Consider the following 25,126-nt stretch of genomic DNA (forward strand, 5'->3'; position numbering starts at 1 on the left):
AAGCAAGAAAATTAAACCACAGCCGTATTAAGAAAACAAACTAGTTGCTGATCTGTCTCTCGTCCACCAGATTGTGAGTGAGATTATATGCAGAGCTGTGTCTGTGAGGCAAGAGGCAAAACAGGCAGCATCAGGAGGCTCCAGGAAGGATGTGACCTTGGAAGTGAACATAATCGTCTCCCCACCTGCGAGAGAGAGAAGTACATCTGGAAGACACTGGAAAAACAAGAACCCAGGTCCTCTGCTTGGTGATCTGAGGCAAGCATAGCTCCAACCTTCAAGCGCCTTCCTAAGGCACCACAACTGGACAGGCGGGCCTGGAGAATGCCCACTGCCTCTCCCTAAGCCCAGAGGGAGCCCTGCACCTTCTCAACCCCCAGAGAACCCATCATCACTACTTCCTCATATGCTCCCTTTGTATGTATACATACATATACATATGTAATTGTTTACATATATAATTGTAATTGTATATACACAAATATATATTACATATCATATATTACATATATATGTGTGTAATTGTTTTAAACATATGTCCTTTTAAACTTATAGCATTTTTTTAGTTGCTACTATAAGGTATTTCTTTTTTTTTTTTTTTAAAGATTTTATTTATTTATTTGACAGAGAGAGATCACAAGTAGACGGAGAGGCAGGCAGAGAGAGAGGAGGAAGCAGGCTTCTTGCTGAGCAGAGAGCCCGACGTGGGACTCGATCCCAGGACCCTGAGATCATGACCTGAGCCGAAGGCAGCGGCTTAACCCACTGAGCCACCCAGGCGCCCACATATGTCCTTTTAAATTTCCAGAGTTACCATGAATAACATGCTTTTTTCATTTTAGGTATAAAATGCCTACAACAGCTCATCAATTTGTAAGTTTCTAACAGTGTGGCCTTGGGCGGATTTTGCATCTCTCTGAATATCATTTTCCTCATCTGAAAATACAGATAAAATAATAGCTCTCCGCACCTGAGTTAGTGTGAAGGGTAAAAAAGTATTATTTGATGTGAGTGTGCCAGGTACATGATGTAGGCCCCATAATTTGTCGTTTGAGAATGACAAGAATCCACCATCAATGCCAGGCCCATGGGATACCACTACAGCCACGCGTTATTCATTCCACAAACCAGAGAGACGTCCGGAATTATGATGTCGCTATAGCCATTATAGAGTTATCTGCGCTTTTTGAAAGAGAGAGCCCCGCTTTCCTGAAAAATCCGGACCGACACTAACCAGCCCTCTGTCTTGCAGAGATTTTGCTGGAGCCCAGAGCAAGCTGGGTTCTGGGAGGCTGACCACAGGCTGGTTTGTCTTCTGGTTGGGAGTGGGGGGGGCGGGGATTATGATCCTCTTACAGGGTGGTCTGGTCTCTTTAAGAAAGAAAAAAAAGTTACATAGACAAAAAAACAGCAATACAAACCAACCAAAAATGCCAGGAATGCAAGCTCTGCCAACCAAATAAATAAATAAAATGTGAGATACTTTATAATAACTGGACATGATGCCCTTCTCAACTCTGCATAACTGAAACACTGTTTTTTCATCAGTCCTTCAAATGTCCCCCTGGTCCCTACTCTTGGTGGCCTTCTTGCTTACAGGTAGCCCTGATCACCTCGGTCACCAATCCTTGGGCCTTTCTTTAGCTCTGAGTTGGACCTGGAGATACTCCCACACTCGGAAAGTTACCTGGCTCGCTGCGTTAGCCCTGGGAGGCAGAGCATGGAACCTCACTGGCATGAGATCTCAGCTAAGGAGATGAAAGTCTCTTTAACTTGAATCTTCTTTCCCTCTCAAAAAAAGGGGGGGGGGGTGTACACAATACAGCAGCAGCCCCTATGAAACATTTCAAGGGCCCCCAAAAATCCTGCACTGGTCAGGCTCATTTGTGTCAACTTGTTTACTAGTTAACTGTTGAGACTCTGTTATGGGTCCGTACTGCTTTCAGATGGTGTGCATACCAATAGACATAATTCTCCTATCAACCCTAAGAGATAGAACAGTTACTACACTCATTTTGTGGATGCAGGAGCTAGAGCACAGAGAGATGAAGTAATTTGTCCAAAGTCACCCAGCTCGTAAGTGGCAGAGCTGGGATTCAAACCCAGACAGGCTGGCTCCAGAGTCTGGGCTCTGAACCACCGGGCTCGTTAGTTACTAATGGAGTGTGGTCCGTAGGGGTCTGGAAGCACAGTGAACGAGCGAGCTTAACAGCCTGAGCAGCTCTGCCCTTCTCTCCTGTCTACACTGATGAAGACACAAAGACTGACCTAAGGGACGGTGAAAGGAAGAAATCTTCCTGTCTCTACGAGCAGTATGGGTCCGCGATGGCCGCCCATCCCCTGCCAGGACAGCGAATATCCAGAATTAGAACTCCTGCTTGTCTCTGGATGTTATGCTCACCTCACCTAGAAGGTGAAATGGGGAAGGAGGGGGAAAACGAAGTGGCTTGGGAATGTATTTGCTTTGGAACCCAGCCTCTGCCCTTCTCGGTAAGCTCCACACCAGGAGGGAACTCGTGGACTCTCCACTCTCCGTGGCTGTGTTTGTTTTAGCCCATTTAAAACCTGAGAGCCCCTGCAATCACATACTGCAATCAAAATGGTATACCCACTTTACGTTTACAAGGGATATCCAGTTCCCAGGTTATTTCAAAATATATGTTAATTTGGTACTTAAAGCTGTTAAATCCTGGGAGGTCTCCATCTAGAAGAAATGTGAATAAAGCTTCTGGATCAGGTCTTAGCCACAAAGACAGGCAAATAATCCAGGACTCCTGTTTCAACACCCACTTCCCCACTGCCTCCCTACGGGCTCCCATGTATTGGTTGGGGGGTGGGGTGTAGGGAAATCCTGGTTTAATGATTTAAGTCAGATAAGATCCCAAACTAGTTGTCTCCACACATAAGAAACTAAACGACCCAAAGAATCATTCTGAAAAAAATTTAAGTCACAGCTGTGGACACAAAGCCACGCTGTGAAAAGTTAAACTTTAAACACATGTCCTATATGGTCTGATGGGCAAAGCAAATCCCCACTTAGCCAGTGTCTTCTCCACCCACCAACAAAGGCAGGCAGCCCCAGCCAATGTTTCTTCTAGCCGTGCACCTGCAAGCTTAAGCCTCAACTGAAGTTTCTTTGCTACGCTCTTCAAAGGTAACTTGCAGTGTTACTCAAGGCAACATACACTGAGAAGTTAAAAAAAGGGACTAATTTTACTCTAGCCACTGACTTACAAGATTTTCTTAAGTAAGTGACTTACCTTCTCTGGGCCTCTATTTTCCTCTCTGAGATATGGGTACAATATTCATATATACCCTACTAAAAAATCCAGGGGGAAAAAAAAAAACTAAAACTGCTATATGTATTTGCCAGTTTCTCTATTTTCCCCAAGACAGGACCAGAGGATCAAATCTCATTATGATGAGTGGCATAAAATTGCCCAATTTCTCTGACCCGTTGAAATTTTGCTGTACCGAAGGCTGCTTACAAAACCTGATCAGTGTCTTGTCAACCTTTTTTGAAAAAGAGAGGCACTGTAAAGACACTTAGTACAATAGATGTTGACTGTAGCATTAGTGCTTACTGTCCCCATTTTACAGATGGGAATGCTAAGCAAAGTTATTTGCCCTGAGGCTTATTTTTTATCAATAATCAAAATAACACCACCATATGCTCAAAATCTCTAATATATAATATTAAATTACTCCCCCCAAAATGACTTCAGCTGTTTACTGTGATCTAAAACATGTGTTGCCAGGGGCACTTTATTCCCAGCACATGAAATCCATTGTAGGTATGGGGACTGACCTATCTTACACGATACTTCCCAGACACCCAACTCTGTCTTTCTCCATAAATACACATACAAACAAGCCATTCTTAAGGAAAGAACCTCTTAGTTGAGTTCATATCTTTGCTGGCAACTATCATTTCTTTGATACATGGCTTGGATCAACTGTGACTAACAGAATTCATTCTGGCTTTCTCGAACCCCAAACATGACCAGCACAGCGACATCATTTCTGAACTGTAGCTCTAAGTGCCTGAAATGTCTCCGTGGTTCTAGTTGATCTCAGCATTGCTCTGACCATGTCATCATCCTTGTGACAACAAACAAGCTTAGCCTTCTTTGTGCACTTCCCAGCAGAACTCAGAATACTGGGGTTGAATGTCAGGGGGTCTAACAGGAGAGGACAGGGCCAGGTCTTCATTAACATTTCGGGAAGCTCTCCAAAGGACAGAACATCAGCTTGGCTTGTGTTGGAAGTTTAAGCAGATGAAGAAAGGGTTAAAATAAGCAAGTGATGATGGCAGAGGCAAGGAAGTGTTAACCAAAGGCAAGACCGGCTAAACTTCTCAATAATCAGATACAACAGAGCAGCAGGTCACTGCAATTAATTATTTTCCAGAAAGCATCCCCTTCTCTGTATATCTTATTATATATACCTTTACCTCTAAAATCACTAATCTCGAAAGGATAGCTGGCAGTTCCTTATTCTAAAAGAAAACATCTATTCTTCTCAAACCGCCTTTATTCTAGGACTTCTGGACCCTGTGAAACTGCCAATGAAAACTGATCCAATTTTAGGATCAAAAATTGTGTCTAAGACAAAATCAAATTTCTTGCCTATCCCCTTCTTCTAAATCCTTCAAAGAGTTGGATAACACCACCCACCAAAGACCCATAGTCACGTTTGGGGTCAGGATGTTTTCCCTCTTGTAACAGATCTTTGGTACCAGAGGACAAACGTATGGCAGATGAGAAAGCTTTGGATAAAGTAAGTATCCTGCATGAATAGAATTGGGATGTTTCTAGAAGTTAAGATGATCATTTCAGTTCTCCTACCACCTCCTTGCCCTCAACCCAGAAAAGAGGAGCTAGATAGCAAAGGGGCATGTGACAGAGGATCTCAGGAAGGCAAGATGTTTGAAAATGTGCTTGTAGGCCGGCCAGTGAGACACTGTTTCAGCTCTTACTGCTCAGGGCCCTCCATCCAGCTCCAGTTCTGGGGATGCAGAGACAGCGGTTGATGTCTTCTGCGAAGTGTCCATCCCCCCTAACGCTAAGGAATAAGGCCAGAGCATGCTCTCTCATTCGGAAAGATTAAAAAAAAAAAAAAAAAAAAAAGGCAGGAATAAGGGTGCTGGACATTCTATAAGCTTTTTCCCACTACTCACAAGAACACAGCTGTGAAAATAAATACCACCCCCCAAACAAGGATCTCAGGCCACCAACAGTCCTCCTTCTCTTCTCTACCTTGCTCCAGCTGCCACCAGCATCGCCTTGCTCAGGCAGAAACGCACTGCCTGGGAGGGAACAGCGGAAAGGGGGAGAAGCGGAGGGGACCCCAGCCTCTGGCCGAAAGCCGGCGTGGGGGCCTCGACAGTCACCACTCACCCGGGGAGGGGAAGAGCTCCAGATCGACTTTTTCCGTCTTGATGATGGTGAGGGTCGGTTTAAGATCGACGGCCGCCTTCATGGTGCCAGGAGTGGGGGGCAGACAGGCTTATAGCAAGTTTGCTGTTATTCTTCTTGTTTGTCTTTTTTATGGGGATTAGTAACAGGGGAAGGGGGACGGGGGAAATCCGACTTTCTTCCCTAAGATCTCAAATTCCCGCTGACTTTTCCCCGGAGCCCAGAAGGTGCGCGCCCGGCACTCTCTCCCGGGAAGTTGGCACTTTGCGGAGAAGTGCGCGCGCCCCGGGGTCCCAGCCTCGCCTGCGCCTCGCCCCGCTCCTCCTCGTCCTCGCCCCGCTCCTCCTCTCCGCCGGCAGGCAGCTTCAGCTCGCTCTCGCTCTCCGGAGCCGCGCTCTCCCTCCCTCTCTCCCGCCTCTTTAGGGCGTTTCTCGCGGCGCCGAGCTTCGGCCGCCGGGTCTGCGCGCCCGCCCCCCCACCATCCCCCAGGATCTCCGCAGGGCGGGGGGGAGCGAGGGGCGGGGCCAGCGGGGCGGGGGCGGTCCTGGGGCGGGGCCGGATACCCGCGGCCAATCGACGGCGGCGGCCCGAAAACGAAAGAAAGATGGGGCGGAGCTCCGCGGCCACCCGCGCCCGCGCCGGCGCCTTCTCTGCCCTGGCCCAGGCGCCCGGCCGCGGATGGCTGAGCGCGGAGCGGGCGGGACGTAGAGCCCGCTCCCCAGCCGGCAAGGGCTCAGCGCACTCAGCCTGGGTGCAGAGGTGCCGCGGCCCTTTCGGGAAAGTCCGTCTGATTCGCCACGCATTCTTGAGGACTTGGTCACCGGCTCCTGCCCCTCTTCCCAGTAGCAGCATAGTTTTCCGAGTGCGTGTACACCATTCATTCACAAAGACTGACACACAGGACGTGAGGCATGCGGAGGAAGGGGCGTGCGTGCGAGCGCCGCAGGGGGTTCTCGAGCCAGTGTCCTCTAAGGGCTTTGGGAGTCCTGGACTCTCGCCGGTTAGTGAGTCAGGAATCGGTGCAGTGTTTCTGGAGGAGCCTTCGATTTTTCAGGGCTCCCCTCCCCCCCGCGTGTCATGGTTAAGAAATCAGTTAAGAAAAGACAGAGGCAGCGTTCTGAGCAGAATTCTCGCTGCCCTTGAGAAGGATCAAGCCCAAGGCAGCCTCCTGGAGACCCCAAAACAAAGGCCCAAATGCTTTTTATGTATTATTGGGAGAGCAGAGAACAGGGCCCCCAAACTGGAATGCAGTCATGGGCTTCCATAAGCGTCCAGTTTACCTACGGCACGGGTTGGGTGGAAGGGGAAGCTATTATTCTATTCTTCTAATTATGTCACCGTTGGCCTTTCCTTTCAAAGACTCTCCTCCACTAGATAAAACTGACAACCCTACTACAACCACCACCACCAGCAAAAAAAGCGGTGCAGAGGCTCTGTGGTTTTGAATTTCTGGAGTACATCATTCGCAGCTGTGACAGAATCAGTGCGCAGCCCCTGTCCCATTTGGGAATTCCAGACACTTTGGACACCATAACATGATCCCCAATAATTCATAACTTTGCACTAATAACGTTGGTTATCATGAGTGGAGCTAGTTGTTCTAATTACCAGATCAACCAGTAAATCTAGAGCAACATACACAGACATACATGTGCACAGCTAGAGCCAGACATTGAGATCTACCTTTGATTAACTAGAAGATTAAACAACAATCTTTCTGAACAACCTCAAAGGAAGCTATTTTTAATACTGTTTCCTGATTTCTAAGCCTCTGTTGAACTACCACCACTTGCCTGCAACTGACTTAGATCAGTTTTAACACACCTGCTTACCTTCACCTAATCCCAGTTTTGTCTCCTTGAAGCCTTGGTTAGCTTGCCTATTTCCCACAAGAGATGAGAAAAGGAGCTAGGAACAGAAAATCAATCTCTGGTTCCAGGTTCAAACTTCAGATCATGCCTGTCCTTCAGTGACCAGAAAAAATACTTGTATGTGACAATTCTAAGTTTTGTAGGATTGTTGTAATCCAGCTGTTTCCAAAAGGTATGAGAAAACAATGCTGGCCTCCAGATGCCAAGAACAGACACTTCTGATCCTGGGAAAAGCCGGGGGAGAGGGCTGGAAGGATGAACTGGATATTTACACGTCCGAAGGAGCCGCAGAGGAAAGGATCCTGAACCCATCCTCTGCTTTGCCTCCTCTGAATATATCAGCAAAAGAACTGAGCAAATCGAGAGCTGCTTTGGGGGAATCTTGTTTTATTGATGTTGTGTTAAGAAAATGCTGTTATTTTTAAATCCAAGTGTAAGTACTTACTTTTCTACTTGCAAACGAAGCTGCCTCAGAGCCAGTCTTTTTTCTCTTCCCCAGAATCTTCCTCAGCTTTCTCCCCTAGACCAGCCTGAACCCTGCTGCCAACACCCTCCACCATCAGACACTAAAAGAACCGTCCAGAATCAAACCAGAAACAATTTCCACTCCACGCCAGCAGTAGGGAAACTTACTCCTTTGGTTTTGCAACAATGATATCTCACCTAACTATCCCTCACCCTTTGTAGCCCAGTCCTGCAGCACAGAAGCTCAAAATATGTGAAGGTCCAAATCAAGGAAGGGGATTATTTAAGACAGGAGGGTGAGGGAGATAGCCAGAGACCACCAAAGACCTCCAGGAAATCTCTTTGTACTTGAGGCTGATTGTGAACAGTGAAGTTATCACAAATCATGCCTCTAACTTCAGATCTAACTGAAACTTTGCTTGGGACAAAGAGCACTGATGTAAACAAGTTAAAATATGTTCACAAATATGGGATATTAATAATCGAATCAGGCCTATAAGTATCAAATCAACACTGATAAATGAAATTTTCATTCCCTTTGTGACAGGAGTAGATTCTTATAAATCTTCTATGGCTCTTACCAAAGACTAAAAAGCAATCCCTAGCCCAGTGCCTGACCCATTGCAGACACTCAGGAAATATGTATTCAGTAATGAACTATCAACTTCTTGGTCACCAGGGGCATCTACCTTGCCACCAGCTTTCTCTAAGGCAAAGGTTTAAGTGCGTTGTTTCTGCTATGGCTTGTGAAGAGGAACTAAACCATGTCAACCAATCCACCCCTAGGTCGGTCCTTTGTCCTCCATGACAGAGCAGAACCTCTATTCCCCAGCATTCATGTCCACTCGGGTTCACTTGTGCCTCAGTTTCCCCACCAGCAAAACAAGAGCAGCTGGGCCTTGCCTTCCAGCTACTTAGGCAAGTGGTTTCAACTTGTGAGGCACTTGAGAAAAATCAAAGAAGGAAATACTTCCTTGCTTATTTTTGTAATGCAACAGTCTGCTCCTCCTACAATTGGGAGAGAACAGAATTGTATTTTTAAACATTCCTAAGACCTAGGGAATTACACCCAGCAAGTGCTAAAACTCCGTAAAAGAGGAACATCGTGTCAATGATTATCAAAACAGGCTTGCAAGAGTTGGGGGACCCAGATGTGAGGTTAGACATTAATGATATCAAGGAACTAGTCACATTCTTTATAGGAATTCCCTCACATGCATAGATGTCCTAAACACAAACTTTCTCTTTACTACTCCGCCCCTCGACTCCACACCAGCCTCAGTTAAAAAAGAAACAGAAAAATACACGGAGTTTCAAACAGTCATGGAAGACAGACTGTCCCTCTCCACAAGCGTGCTAGAAGTTATTTGTCTCTTTCTTGAATCTTAAACTTCACCAAACCAAAGAACCTCTGAGTTTTGAGCTAAAATATGCTGTATTGGAGGTAGGTGCAAAAACACTCTGACCACTAACGGCTGATCCAGAACAAGTTTATGACTCACAGATGTTGATTTACTGGTTTAAATGTAAGATTAAAAAAAAAAAAATCCTCCATTAACAACCTGTCTGAGTTGCATTTGTGGTTGTTTTTTCTCTGAGAAAAGGCAATAGTCCCCGTCACACACAGGGACCTAGAAACAGGCCTCTGAAGCTTCACTCTAAAGCAAGTGGTTTCTCCGTGTTAAGTTGAGTCATTAAAAAAACACAGTGGGGCAGACAACAGCCTGGGGCTCTGATATCTACCATTATCAAGCAGCAATAAAATGGCAAATTGGAGATCGAAAGGAAAATGGAAATAACTCTCTTAATTAAACTCTGATGCCAGAAGGCCTGAGGGTCAGTTTAAGAACCCAAGTGGCAGGCTCCGAGCTGTTGGACTGCAGGCTGGCTCTGTGACCTCAGCAGAGCCACTTAACCTTTGTGTGTGACAACCTCATCTCTGTTTCAGGGAATAAAATCACCCCTGGCTCTCCCGACCATGTAATACACACTCATTAGCTATTGTTTAGAAGGTACAATAAACAATGGGCCATAAGAAGAGCCATAGTTAGGGGGAAGTGGGGGGAGAGAGAGGCAGGGAGAGGGAGGACTTGGGGGCTGCTTGGCCCCGGGAAAGCTTCCACAATCAGACAAAGATGAGAGTGAGCAGTGCGGGCTCTGGTGTTGGACTACGGTTCGAACTCTAGCTCTACCCACTAACGGGCTGAATTCTTGCTCTGAAGTCACTTACCCTAAAACCTCAGCTCCTCCACACTCAAGGCAGAGACAATAATAGCACCCCCCCCCCCGCTTTTAAGGTCATTTGGAAGAGTAAATGGGATAATGCATGCAAAGCACTTAGCACAGTGTCCAGGTCAGAAAACGTGCTCAGTTAAAGCTAAATCATTGTTCCTGCTATTAAAATCCAGGATGAGGTAGAAGAGTCAAAAAATCCTGTTCCGTCTCTAGGACCATCCCCTTCTCAGAGTAACTTGGATCCTCTGTTTACCTGAACCGTCTTCAGGGAGAGATAGGGAGAATGATCTTGTTTAATTTAAAAATCTCTCCAGACCCCTATCTCACTCAGTTCCTGATTTGGGAACTTGCCCAGCTTTGGCCTCCTTTGAGAAATCCCAGCACCACCTGGTTAGAAGAGAACACTATAGATCTGTATGTGTTTTAAGTCGTGGAAAACCCGTAGTTCAAATTCAGAAGGAAGAGCCTATGGGTGGTACCCAGTGGAGCCCTCATCCAGCGCTTGGCTGTCACATGACGGAGCTAGCTGGGAGTCTCTTAGAGATTTCCATGTCCAGCCCTCCTGCTCGCCAGAGGGAAAAAATGAGTTTGAGAGAGTAGGTCATTCAGCCCAGAGCCACACAGCCTGAAAAAGTCAATGTCAGTCCCACAACAATATTCCCTAAACTGTAGTTCCGTCCGTGGCCATCTTCTCGGGTCTATTGATACCACATTTGGGGAAGCCACGCCATTCGGCATGGTCTGTTACTGGACACTCTCGAGACACAAAGGAGGATCCAGTGTACACAGAAACGGATAGATGATCACCCTCAATTTCTAGAAATCTGACAGTGTTCTCTGCACCCGATGTGTTGTCTTTGGGCAAATGCAATGCAGGATAACCACACCAGCATTCCCTGTGGGGGCCAACTTGGCATGGGCTGTGGGGAGAGAAAGGGTCTGGGTTGGCTCTATGGCTGTCTGCAGTTTCTTTAGACTGTAATTATAAACCATTCAGCTGCATCTGCAGCCCCAACAATGTGGGATGGATTGGCCTAATCCACAGACCAAGCGACACTATAAAATCCACGAGTTTAGACATCACGTATTACTCCAGCAGCAGATTGGGCTCTGCTCCCCCAGAAAGAGGTGAGGAGCTGCCTATCAAGCCTGCAGGGTTCCGAGGTTTCCTCCACACCCACACTGAGCCCATTTCCTGGGATTGTTGCGTCCTCCTGGGCCTGGATAATGCAGAATGCAGGCTACCCTATGAGCCTTCGGGGCCGTGTAATTTGGATTACAATTTAAATTGTCCTAAATTGGCCTCTCGAGGAGGTAAAGGGATGATAGCCTTAGCACAGATGGCAGGAGAACCAATGTTCTTTAATGACCTGCAGAAGCAGAGAAGGAAGGTCTTAGGAAGGAGCTCCATACCCCAGGAGTACAGAATGCTGGCCCCCTCCCCGGGCTGCAGGTGGTTTCTTCTGGTGGAAGGCTAAGGCCTTCCTCTGATCTTACCCTGCTTTCCTCTTGGGTTACAAAGACAACAGCAGACTTCAAAACAGATGTTCTCTGCAGTTGTGGTTTGAATCTTAAATTAAGATAATTTCATTGTGGAATCTTCCCCCTTTTCCTCCCCCTTTCATTTTAAAATGCCAAGGCAATTGCCCCAAAAGACTAGCATTTACCACCCCCAGAGATGAAGGAACAGAGATAGGGTGGGGAATTTCTCCAGCCTGTTCCTGATGCTGGAAGGAAGGCAGAGGGAGCTGATAACACCAGAAGAAGAAATTGTCCTGACAGGGGAAAAGGACAATGGTACAGGAGGAAGGACTAGGAAGGGAACTTCTAGGAGAACAAAGGAAGGACAAGATAGGGTCAGGGGCAGGCATGAGGAAGTATAGTCACAGCAGTTCTGTGTCCTTGGCATTTGGGGATCCCTAAGATCTCAAAATTAAATTAAAGCCTGGTAATGCATCCAGTATGGTCACAGAACCCATTTCATGGTCCTACATGGTCATCAGCTATGGAAGGACAATAAAACAAATCAATAGGAGGTTCTCTAGCTGAAAGAGTTGCACAGGATGGTGAGGGGAAGAGAGGGGAAAGGATCTACAGAAGATGCAAGGGGAAGGCCAAGCTGGAAATGGACCTCGAACACAGACTTTCCCCTATGTGGATGTGCTGTATGTAAAGAGTCTCCCACCCCACCCCCACGATGTTCTCCTCTTGTGCTCACCTGGTGAACATTTGAATGGCCATGTCTCCCTCCAACACTCCCTAAAGGCAGCAACGGGTCTCAGCCATCACAACCTCCGGGGCCCAGCTCAAGAGGGCAGGAGCTTAATAAACTCCGCCAGTGATTGAATTAATGAACAAATAACTTCCTAACATTTCAAATATGGATCTTTAACTCAGATATCCATCTTCCATCTTATTTACTTACTTGTTTCTTTCTTTGTTTCTTTAGTTTTGTCTAATGTATGACTCAAAGTTGCCCAAAGTTCAAGAGTAAAGACCCAGCCATGTGATGTTTTCCAACTGAAAAGTCTTTATGAAATTTTATTGTGCTCCTGTCCTCTCTGATCTCCTTTAAAGGAAAATGTTGCTTAAGGTCAACATATTCATTTTATTTTTCATCTGAGCATATTCAGTATAGGTGTGAAAAATGGCATCTGGCTTACCACAAAGCCAACTAGTGGCTTTGCTGTCAGTCTGAACTTTATACAACACATTGTCCATAATCTCACTCTGCAGCTCAGAGGCAGTCTTCAGCACTTTCTGAACTTTAAGTTGAGTCTTCTATTTCACTGATTATCGTGAAGGTAAGATGCCCAACCGTTATTATATCCATTATTTGTAAGAGTCCAGAGAATGCATGGACCCATTATCTCCATCTTTGTGAGGAAGTATAGACAGTCAGATGCTTGCAGGGAGGCCAGTACCTGTTACAAATCCCCTTTACCTTGTCAAATTTGCTCTAACTGGTCAGGTTCCTGGAAGTATGGGCCATATTGTAGGCATCCCCCAGAGTGAGAGAATGAGAGCAGGGAGGGAGTGAGAACACGGAGGACAGAAGGAACTAACTGACCCACTAGCACTTAACACACACACACACACACACACGCGCGCGCGCGCGCGCGCAAAAACAAACACCTAAAGAAGGTCTAACCCCTCCTGCTGGCTGGACTGTGGCAGACCATTGTTCCTGTACTTGGTTATATCTACTACTGGATAATGGAAGTGTTGCAACAGAAAAGCAGCTGATCTTAAACCATAGAAACCAAGGAAATAACGGGTTTGGTCAGGGTCCACCTTTACCACCAAGCTATGAGGATCATGAACGCACATTATTTTATATCACCTCAACCGGAAGACCTAGGTCCTTTTTTTTCTTGGGCCTATTATATGAGAAGAGGCCCAAGAAAAAATTCCATACGTTACACAGAGAACATCTTCCTAGCCAATAACTATAACACTCTGTGGGTCATCTACAAACATCTTACTCAGGAACATATTCCTGTCTCACGTTAAGCATCCTTCATTGAACATTATCGTGTCATAAGGAATTCGTACAAATACTACCTTTGGCCCCTGCTAAATCATATAATGTGGAGGGCTTTTTAAATTCCCTTGCTGTTTCAGACCCCCCTTTGCACATGAACTGCCCTAAAAAATGTGCACAAAATCCAAGTTTCATAACTATTCAGGAGCACAAATCCATAAAAAGAACTCTAGGGTGTCCAGGGTAATTACTCATTTTTGGAAATGACTAAGTACCCAATATGCCACTGATAGAAAGTTGACAGTTGAAAAACAGCCTCAAGAAAGGATATGTCAACTTCTCCGGGATTGCAGCTCGAATGTAATGCTCTGCACTTGAGGGCGGAGGAGAGATGAAGCTTTCTTTCACTTGTAAGGAGCCAGCTGTGCTCACTTTGCATCTTACATCACCTCTCGGGAAGGAGTCAGGATGGAGTGGATGGTCCTGGCAATGACGCATGAGGCGGAGCAGACCCCAGCTCACATCTCATCTATCTGGATTGGCTTCTATACAATAAAAACCTTTCTTCCTCGGAGTTAGTGAAGAGGAGAGCAGCAAATCCGACACGTGTGACGTGCAAGAAGGCGCCATTTAATCAGTCAGGCCTGTGAAGCACTTTCAAGCATTCAGGGCTTGCAATGATAGGTAATGATAGGTAATGTGGAGCACGAAGAAAGTAGAAAATAGAGAAGTTACTTCTTAATGGAAATGTATTTCATCAGACTGATCAGAAACATGTGTTTTCCCGAGACTGGGAAACCATCTTGAAAGACTTCATCACAAAAAGGCCTTGGGTGGGAAGAGCCACTAGGGACCTGCTGAGGAGGGGAGGGGGGAGGTACAGCTGGGTGGGGAGCTGGCAACAGACTGTGGGAGAAAGAATAAACAGCAGTCAGCTCTCTGGTGGCACGTTCCCAGGAGAGATCCCTTTCCAGGAATTAAAAATTCTGAATAATGTTGAGAATTGTCAAAAATCAAAAAGATTACGGACTTTTCTTTCAGGGAATTCCACGGCATTGAGAGAGACCAGATGGCTGGCAACAACCATTCCCAGATCCGGGAGAGGCCCAGCATCCACACGGACTCTCCATTTTCAATGAGCTAACGTTTTTCTGTCATGGAGAGTACTTTTTTTTTTTTTTTTAATTGAATTGAATTGGGCTGAGGTGTAGAGGTAAAAAGACAATTCCAAATAAGTGTTCCTGCTTCCAAATAAGTATTCGTGCTTCCAAATAAGTATTCGTGCTTCCAAATAGCCCATGGGAGGATGGGCAGTTGCTCATCAAATCGACTCTCGGGTTTTGGTGTCTTAACTTCATAGAATGCGCTTAAGCTTAAAAACAACTGAGGAGGCAATGCTGTAGAGTAGTTAAAAGCACAGGCTTGGCATTAGACAGACAGAAGGTTGAGTTTCAGCTTGGCCCCCCTCCAGCTGTCAGTCCTTTGGCCTCAGAAAGCCTCATTCTTCATCTCTAGAGTGGAGGTGATCACCATGCCCAGCTCACAGAGTGGAACCAAAGATGGGATGGAACGTGTGCCCAGTAATGTGTCCCGTGCCTGACCCAGAACGAACCCTTGACAACACTTTGCTCCTCTCATTCACTAGAAAAATCAGAATTGTGACTTTGGATTTGGTGAGCATAAAATTTTCATAGAAGTTAATCCATACTGTGGTGTGCAATGTTCCCACAATGGGATTAGGATATGGTGACCCCCTGCCTTGGTGTGTGCCATTAAATCCATAACATAATAATAAAGATAATTTTAGGTCTAAGTAAGCAAAGCACACCATCCTCTTGGATGAAAGGGGATTGGTTCCTGTTATAGAGACATGACATAGGGGTCAGAAGTTCTAATCGTATGTTCACAGCTACATTACACATTAGCAGCAAAAAGGAAAATATTCACCCTTGGGCCTCTTCCAATATTGGAATGTCCCCACTCTGGGCTGCAGGTCTCAGACCCATTCCATGATTCTGTACCACCTGAGCAAAATAAGAACTTGGCTTGTGCCATCTGGCTTTCAAGCTGGTCAGTGACCTAGGAGGATCTCACGTACTATGTAATACATACCCTGTACCATGCTGTCAGAGGCATTCCTCCAGCCAGCCCTCGTTGGGCAGTACGCTGCCATATTCACTGTATGGAAGTCTTGTCTTGTGTATTCCCATCTTACATTTCTCTAGGCTATCTGTCTCTTTTTCTGACAGCTAGAGTTTTCTAACAGCTTGGGCTGCAACCCTGAACTTCAAACCTTCTATCGCTCCATACGCATGCATTTTAGTTACAGAATTCTGGACCCATGTAGCAGTCCTTCAAGCCTGGACTTGCCACCCAGAATCCAGATGAAGTGCTTTACTTGCTGGCATCAACAACCCATGCTGACCAGTGGCCCAAAAGAGCCCAAGGAGAGGTAATTCATGTTGCCCCTTCTGCCGCCAGTCAGAGCCCTCATTGCTCTGTGTTGCCCAAGAGCACCCAGGTTTTCCTATTTCGGGGGCACCGGCTACATAATTTGTATTCTGGCACCACCAGTGCCTGGCACCTGGCCACCCAGGCTGGTATATTAGAACACACATAGTCTCCTCACTCGTTGCCTGCTCCATTTTGGCAAGATTAATGCCACTTCATTGGGGAAAGTGGACTTAACTGGTTTTCTGGGGGTGTTTGGTTAAGCCACCCCACCCCCGCTCCAGGTTGATTAAAGTGCAGCTTTGCCCTTTCCAACAACCGTGGCAAACAAATGATGGGGAAATACTCGAAAATGCACATGGCTGGGTCCTCTCGTTCTTTTTTTTTTTTTTCCTAGTGACTTTGGGGAGGTTTGGGCACTGATCCTGCATACACAATACCGTTCTTGTTCTTCTTTTCTCTACAGAGCAGCCTTGAATAGCTCCGTCTAAAATTATAAGCAGGGGCAGCCCTAGGCTCCGAGAGATCAGAGCCCTCATGCTGGGTCTGAACAAAGACCTTGCTTTTCCCCAACAATTAGCCCTGTAAAAAAGGACATCTATCTCCCTCTATTAAAGCCACCACGTGCCTTCAAGTCAGCCCATTGTAAAGCTAATTAAATAACACGCCTCTTTCCCCATGCAGGTCTTCTGATTAGCTTTCCTCTGTCCAAGACCTCTCTGCAAGACGCCTAGAGATAGACAGGCCAGCGATCGACTTCTCCTAAGCTCCCCCTTTGAAAAGCCATCATATCAATATCGTTGAGTTTGCTCATGCTCCGTATTCTTCCATTAGCTCAGACTTTAGTCACCTCCACCTTCAAAGAATAGATACAATTTATTATGACCTACTATTATTATTATCTGTTACTATTATTTAGCATTATTTTAAAAAATAATAATAAGCGACATGGGAGGGCCAAATTTCTGTCCCAGAAAGCTTTGGCGGGAAGGCACCCACATCAGCCTGAAGGCACTGTCACCAGCCCTGGAGTGTAGAATGTGTGAAGAACTTGCAACAGAAGTCGCAGAGCCTGGGGAAGTCACCGTCATGCCAGCCACAGGGGGCACAGCCCCGTCCCCGTCACCCAAGTCCTCAGGCGGGGTGACCGATGACGCAGGAGCGCTTGGAAAGGTACGCTATAGGAAAGCGAAGACAAGAGTTCAACCCAAATGTTGTAAACATGAAGTAGAAAAAATGAATTTTGATCTTAATAATAATGAATAATGAATTCCTTCAAAGCCTGCTAAGCAGATAAAACCCAACCACAGCCCAAAAGACCAAAACTGGCCCCTGCCTGCCTTCCAGCCATGCTTCATCTTCTCTCCCGCAGAGGGACACTGCCCTCCAGGGCACCCCCCTTGTGTGGATCCCTCAAACACACCTCAGTGCCTCATCCTTCTGTGCACTTCTGCAGGCCTTGCCCTCTCCAGGAAGCCCTTCCCCCATTCCACTCATTTCTCAGGACAAAGCAGCAAACGTAACTCTCCCACCCCCCATCCACTTTTCCCACTCCCTCACTCCCCTTCCATCCCCACACCATGGAGGTCTCCTGGGTCTTCCTAGATAAAATCGGGCACTTCCACCTCTGCTCTCTCAGAACAAACTGCCTCCCAGGCAGGACCTACAGGCTTCTCTGACTGAGCATTTCCAACTGCTGACCACACACCTCAGTCCTTCAAGGGCAGGAACCATATTAGATTCAAGTGGTCATTTCCAGCTTAAGATACAGTGACTTGGACATAGTGACATAGTAAATGCTTAATAAATGTTAAAAGAACAAATAACTGAAAAAAAATGAATGAAAGAAATAATGAATAAATAGATGCGTGAATAAAACTAGCATCTGATATGAAATGTCATCAGATGTGGTAGCCTCAGGCCTGCTCCCAGCTTCACTAAACATGGCCCTGGGTGCTTGGAAAAGGTACTGTTATCTCAGGATGTGGTTCTCCATCCCTCTGAATTTGTCCGATCTGGGGGCGCCTGGGTGGCTCAGTCAGTTGAGCATCTGCCTCATAGTTTCGGACCAGGTCATGATCTCAGCGTGGTGAGATCGAGTCCCACATTGGGCTCCATGCTCTGTGCACAGTGTGCTTGAGAGCCAATCCTTCCCTCTCTCTCTGCCCCTCCCCCACAATCATGCACACACTTCTCTCTCTCTCAAATGAATAAAGTCCTAAAAAAAAAAAGAAATTGTCAGATCTCATACGCATGCATACTGACGCACATACTTCCCAGATACATTTTTTTTTTAAATAATAGAATGGAAAGAGAGCAGGCCAGCCATTTTCTAAATCTGCTTAATAGTTCTAGAGCTTAACTTTTCAAACAAACTCTCGTCTTTGAGATCTCTAGCTCATCGAGTCACTGGACCATATAAATCTTCCTTTCCAAGTGTTTTTAAGAAGATTCACCATTCTTCTTGAATGTCTGATACTGATGAGTGGGTAACTAAATTACAAAGTTAGCCTATATACATTTAAGTTTCCCAAGAAATACTCATAGAACTCCAAATTAGCAAAAGGACAGATGAACGGAAGGGGTGGGGGAAGGAAGGAAGGAACAGAGAGGGAGAGAGAAAGAATTAAAGCATGTGGCAAGAGATTTTCAACTCTGCCAAATCCCCAAACAATTATAAATAGCCAAGGTCACTAAAAGATTACTATCTTTAAGACGTAAAGGCCTTGGGTGCCTGGCTGGCTCAGTCAGTTGGACGGTGAGACTCTTGATCTTGGGGTTGTGGATTCGAGCCCCACATTGGGTATACAGCTTACTTAAAATTTTTTAAAAAATAAATATATAAACAAACAAACATAAAACCTCACAAAACTCATTATCTGATGATTTGTCTACAAAGTCACATCTAAGCATGATAAATTTGGGGTTGGTTCTTTCCTTGTTATTTTCCCATCACAATCCCAACTTCTAAAAAAGATGTTTTTCCAATATTTGAGGGCACCTTCCACAGAGAGAGAAATCAAGGCATAAAGACAGACACAGAGGAAGATTCCATGGTCCTCCAGCATCAAGAGATAACCATTTCAGCAAAAGAGTTTATAACCTCCAACCTGAAACTGAGGGAGAAAACATTGTCATTCACTTGGTAGTCACTTTGTTCTGGCCAACTTCCTACTTGCTGAAGTGGAATGCCCACGTTATAATGATCATAATGCATTGAAAGCCATAAATTAGATTCTGGTTGGCAGTAAGCTCTTTATTACTTGACTTTACTACAATGTGCCTCCATTCTCAGATCTTGCCTTAAGGAAGACCCATCCTAGACCTCTAAGATATGTAAAAATAGGATAATAAATGAAGATAAATAGATCTACATTTCTATATAAATCTGATGCCTCAAGATACAGCTTGGTACGAATACAAAGAGGCATTGAGCATTGAGCGTGTAAAAATCACACCTGTTAATTTATCAAGGCCAGATCAAATAAACTACATGACAGAAATAAACTATTAAAACAAAGATAAATAGAAAACATGGTAGCAAGGGAAGAATGATTGGAAATAAATATAAGTGTGAATGCCACCATATTAATCAAAGAGAAATATCAGATGCATATAATCAATGCACTTTAAGCAAAGAGTAGGAACATAAGATAAGAACTAGGTTTTGTAAATGTGAGTTCTGTCATGGAGATATTGGGTACAAAATTAAGTACACTGGGTAAACACAATATTTTTAAGGTCCTAGAAAATAGCATATTTTATGTGGGAGAGATATGGCTGCTTTCTAAATCCAACTGAGGTTTTCAGCAATATTAAAAGCCGTAAAATAGACAAATCAAGACACAAAAGAACCTTCTCTTTAGGAGGAGGAAGAGTTCGGAATTGACGGTATATTGCAGCCATGTTGAATGTTCATGTCAATACATCCCAGTTGGCAGGTTATTTAAGCAGTGACATCAGAGTAAGCTGGCCACGTAACTCCGCAAATGGGATCCCTTACGGAGAGCCATCAGGCGCCACCCATGTCATGCTACCTTCACAAGAGTTTGGGTCATTTTAAATTCTTTATGTGTCAAGCCTCAGAACTGAATGTGAGTAAGCACGGCTCCCTTCCTCTGACTGAAGGAACAGCAGTACTGTCCCTTGCCTGGCCTGGAAGGTCACAAAGCACTTCCATCGACGTCATGTCCCAGCACCCCAAACATATGTCTAGGAGGAAGGCATGCATCCCAGCCCTCAGTATGCCAGTGTCTGTCCAGGGTGGAGAAACTCTCCACTGTTTTAGCTCAACTCTGATGCATAAGAGCTATGCAAAATACTGAAGACACACATTTGCTCAGCTTTTGCAAATTATTCTTATGTCCCACATCTCTCTCACCTACCACTTGGAAATCTTTAAATGTGGTTTTTGCCCACCAAGTCTTTTGTCTTCCTTTGTTGGATTTCTTATTAGACCTTTCATCACTTATGTACCATAAGCCATCTGAGTCCTTATTTTCCCACCAAGAAAGGGTGAGGGGGAAAAGGAGGGAAGGCATGGTGTGGTGGAGAAGAAATTATCAATGCATTAATTCCCACCCAACTTCACTCAGAATAGAAATAAGTGGAGCCATCATTGGGGGGTGGATAGAGTAGGGTCCCAAGTGATGCATCTGGTTGAGCTCAAGGATGAACCAGAGGAAGAATGAAATCAGGGTCGGGATTAAGGGAAAGGGGAGGAAGGACTCAGCTCCCTTCCCATGGGAACTAAGAGGCAAGGGAAACTGACATGAAGCAAGCTCTGGGCTCAGAACATTCAATGTCTGCTACACATCTCCCTCACAGCTGCAGCTGGGAAACGTTGGGAAGCGTTAGAAGTAGCAGCAGCTGGTCACAAAACACATATTTCTGAATTGTCTTTTTTCTATTTATATATGTAGACTGGGATTTTATAATAACATGTCCCAATAGTGACTTCAAGACAAGTAGGACCTACATTACAAAGGCACGAACAATACATTCTGGGAAATGTTCCATTTTTCTAAGTCACATACCCCCATTCTTCACCAAGGGCCAAGTGAGCACCTGAAAGAAGAGACAGAGAAAATGGGGAAGGGAAGAGAACTTGGGGGCTCGATTGCAGATATAATAACTTATCGACACCTCTACTCTGTAAGAGGGAGTTCCACTTCCCTTAGATTCACAGTGGTGATTCCTTCAAGATGCCCAAATTGAATATACTAATTTTGTTAAAAGTCCTATATATCACAAACTCTATATTCAGAATATTTGCCAGACAATGATTAGTGGCTTTTTTTTAAATCTATCAAAAATAAGACCAAAAAAAGTAAGAAGAGAAATATCAATATTAATATCTTAGAGAAACAAACATGCATTAAATGGGATTTATACAATAAGTCACAAAATGAATTAATAAACTTTTCCTTAGAGAAATCTGCTGATTTTTTTTTTTTCTTTTTGGAGTTAAAGAAATTCTGGGCGATTTATTTATTTACTTATTTATCCTTTGCTTTATTGATTCCTCTTAACATTGCTAAGACTTAAAAACAATACACCAAGAAAGACAAAAAGAAACACACTGAAGTAACTTAAAAATAAAATACTGGGGGCACCTGGGTGGCTCAGTGGGTTAAAGCCTCTGCCTTCTGCTCTGTTCATGATCCCAGGGTCCTGGGATTGAGCCCCACATCGGGCTCCCTGCTCAGAGGGAGCCTGGTTCCCTTCCTCTCTCTCTGCCTGCCTTTCTGCTTACTTGAGATCTCTGTCTGTCAAATAAATAAAATAAAAATCTTAAAAATAAATAAATAAATAGAAATTTAAAAATAAAATACTGTTTGTTTTGGTTTAATAGTGATACAAGAGGTAAAGGGAAAGTGTTATGTTCCACTTTAGAGATGAGGAAATTGATAACTATTTAGCATAACTAGATTTTTAGATTTTGCATTCTTCACTAATTGCACATAGAGTGGTCCCTTTCTGCAGTCTTTTCCTCATTACTATTATTTCATAGATTCTGTGCAAAGCCCAGCACAGAGTTTAATATCAGGCTACAGAGTCAGGCTAACCTGAGCTCAGAATTGGGGTGTGTAACTTAAGAACAGTGCAACTTTTAGCAAGTTACTTCAACTATATAAAACTCAACTTGCTCCCCTATAAAATGGACTCTCAGATTTTCTGGTAAAATTTAAATAAGATAATATATGTAAAATATTTAACAGTATCTGGCTCAAAATAAACAATAAATGACAATTTCTTTTCAGGTTAAAATTTTTAAAAATCACATTCGAAACCAGACTTAGAACTCAAGCACCCTCAACTCGCTAAGTTCACTATCCATCAAAAAATACTCATCACAGTGAGCAATGTTGAAGAATCACTTGATGCGAATGAATACCTATGTTATAGATAAGAAATAAATAGGTGGCCTACGTATTGAAAAATATCTGTTTACAAGAGTGCCAAGACAATAGGATAAGAAAAATTTTTACTTAAGTAAACTCTGTGCCCCCCGTGTGGGGCTCACACTCTTGACCCTGAGATCAAGAACTGCATACTCTACTGACTGAACCAGCCTGGCACCCCAGGATAAGAAAAATCTTTTTACAAATAGTGCTGGGATAATGAGCTATACATATACCAGAGAAAGAAATTGGACCCCTTACTTCACACTATGCACAAAAATTAACCCAAAATGGGCACCTGGGTGGCTCAGTGGGTTAAGCCGCTGCCTTCGGCTCAGGTCATGATCTCAGAGTCCTGGGATCGAGCCCCGCATCGGGCTCTCTGCTCAGCGGGGAGCCTGCTTCCTCCTCTCTCTCTCTCTGCCTGCCTCTCTGCCTACTGTGATCTCTGTCTGTCAAATAAATAAATAAAATCTTTTAAAAAAAAAATTAACCCAAAATGGATCATAGACCTAAATGTAATAATTAAAGCTATAAAACTCTTAAAAGAAAATGTAAGAGTAAATCTTCATAACCAGGGTTAGTCGATGGCTTCTCTGCTGTGACACCAAAAGGATGAAAAACCAAAGAAAAAATAGATAAATCAGATTACCATAATGAAAAACACTGGTGCCACAAACCAAAACATCAAAAAAGTAAAAAGACAACCCATATTAAGGGAGAAAATATTTGCAAAGTATATATCTGATTAGGAACTTAGACTCAGACTATATAAAGAACTCTTATAACTCAGTAATAAAAAGATAACCCAACTGAAAAGAAATGGGCAAAGATTTAAACAGACATTTCTCCAAGTACAAATCGCCAATCGACAGGTGAAAACAGGTTCAAGATCATTAGTCATTAAGAAAAATCAAATCAAAACCAGAATGAGATACTATTTCAAAGTCACCATGAAAGTTATCAGATATTGGTGGAGGATGTGTAGAAATTGGCACCCTTATACATTGTTGGCAAGAATGTAAAATGGTGCTGATGCTTTGGATAACAGTCTGTTAGTTCCAGAAGAGTTACCCTATAACCTGGCAATTCCACTCCTAGATATAAAGCCACGAGGAATGAAAACATAGTTTCACACAAAAACGTTTATGTGAATGTTCATAGCAACATTATGTATCCCAGACATAAAGTGAATACAGTTCAACTGTCTGTCAAATGATGGGTAAATAAAATGTAACATAACCATATAATGGAATATTATTTGGTGACAAACAAGAACGAAATATTAATAAATAGTACAACACAGAAAACCTTTGAAAATGCCAAAGAAGCCAGTCACGAAAGGCCACATATTGTTAAGACTGTATTTACAAGAGAAGGCCAAAAGGGGCAAATTTATAGACAAAAATTAGACTGGTAGTTACTAGTGCATGGGAGTAGGATGGATGAGGGAGGTGACTGCTAACAAGTATGGAATTTCCTTTAGGAGAAACAGAAACATTCTAGAATTAAATTATGTGCTATTTGTGCAATATTGTGAATATATTTAAAACCCTTAAACTGTACACTTTAAATGGTAAAATTGTATAGTATGTGAATTATTTCTCAATAAAGTTCATCTCAACACTGTCCAAAAAAAAAAAAAAAAAAACAAAAAGCAAAAAACCTTCTGCTTTTCCAGAGGTGAAGTCAAGACAAATAAAAGGGAGAGAAAGAATTTCCTATCATTCAGTAAAGCCTGACCAGTGGAGTCTATGAACATCATCTCAAGACCATTTGCTTAACCAAAGTTCAGTGGAAAAACATCTAACATTTCCACAACCTTCTTTTCTAAACTTCCTAAGTGGCTCCGAGAAGAGGCTGCCCGGGGAAACTCCAAATGGAACCTAAAAATATTATCTCCTGGCTTTATAAACATCAGGAATGCTAATGAAGTGAGGAGCAGCAGACCTAACAAATGGAACATTTCCTTCAGGTTGGGAGGCCCGAGCAGAGTCTGAACTCATCTCTGAAGGCAGTCGGGAAGGCCCAGGAGGGGACAGATGAGGGCCAGGGAGGTGAAAATCAACACAAGGTGAAGAAGGAAAGAATAACAGTGAACGAGGATACATAAAGCAGAGCAAGAGTGACCGCTATTCTAAACATCAGAGAGACAACCCCCTTTCAAATCAAACTCCCCACCCTCATTCTGCTGACCAAGTTTGGACAGATGAATGCTCCTTGAGGCAAACACTCAGTATCTTCACTTTCACGTGATTGGCAGAGAGGCCAGAGAGGAAACAGGTTGCCTTGGTCTCTCCTTACTCCGGTGTGCAGTGGGAATATTCTTAAAATTCCCACTCTCCCGATGCCCACCCGGCTGCCCAGCGTGGGTATGTCGGTCTTAGCTTCCCATCCAGCTTATGTTGATGCTCCTTGAGGACGACCGTGCCATCCTACTTTTATGCCCAATGCCTCATGCAGAATAAAAGGAACACAAGTAAGCGTTGATTGATGACAGACAGAATAAAAGTGCTCTACTTTAACCAAGACCCTAAACCAATCAAAAACCTTGAATTACCTCCTGCCCAGTTGAGGACCAAGACACCAAGCACCCTGCCAGTAGCTGTGATGCTTGGGCAACCAGGATACAGATATTTATCACGTCCTCTGCTCTATGGCAAGTACTGGGCTAAACATGGGGAATATGGAAATAAATGGTACATTTCCTTGGCTTAAAGAGAGAGAAACTGAAGACAAAGAACCTTCTGGAACAATCTTTGGATTTTGTTCTGAAGCGTTTAAGGTGTGTGTTTTGTT

General features: G+C 44.2%; 1 protein-coding gene across 6 annotated transcripts in view; it reads right to left on the bottom strand.

Moving 5' to 3' along the window:
• The window catches only part of ETS1 (ETS proto-oncogene 1, transcription factor), a 128,241-nt gene that overhangs the window by 59,623 nt on the left and 43,492 nt on the right, over positions 1 to 25,126 (bottom strand). Inside the window, exon 1 of one of the 6 annotated variants that reach the window (XM_047690805.1) lies at positions 5,400 to 5,880. The exons of 3 other annotated variants lie outside the window; for them this stretch is intronic. In XM_047690805.1, coding sequence (XP_047546761.1) covers positions 5,400 to 5,481 — 82 coding nt within the window. In that variant the 5' untranslated portion in view covers positions 5,482 to 5,880. Of the gene's footprint in view, positions 1 to 5,399; positions 5,881 to 25,126 lie in introns of those variants that run through there. 2 more of the 6 variants (XM_047690808.1, XM_047690806.1) reach the window with 2 other exon arrangements.

The sequence above is a fragment of the Lutra lutra genome, chromosome 10, assembly GCF_902655055.1.
Source record: "Lutra lutra chromosome 10, mLutLut1.2, whole genome shotgun sequence".
NCBI lineage: Eukaryota > Metazoa > Chordata > Mammalia > Carnivora > Mustelidae > Lutra > Lutra lutra.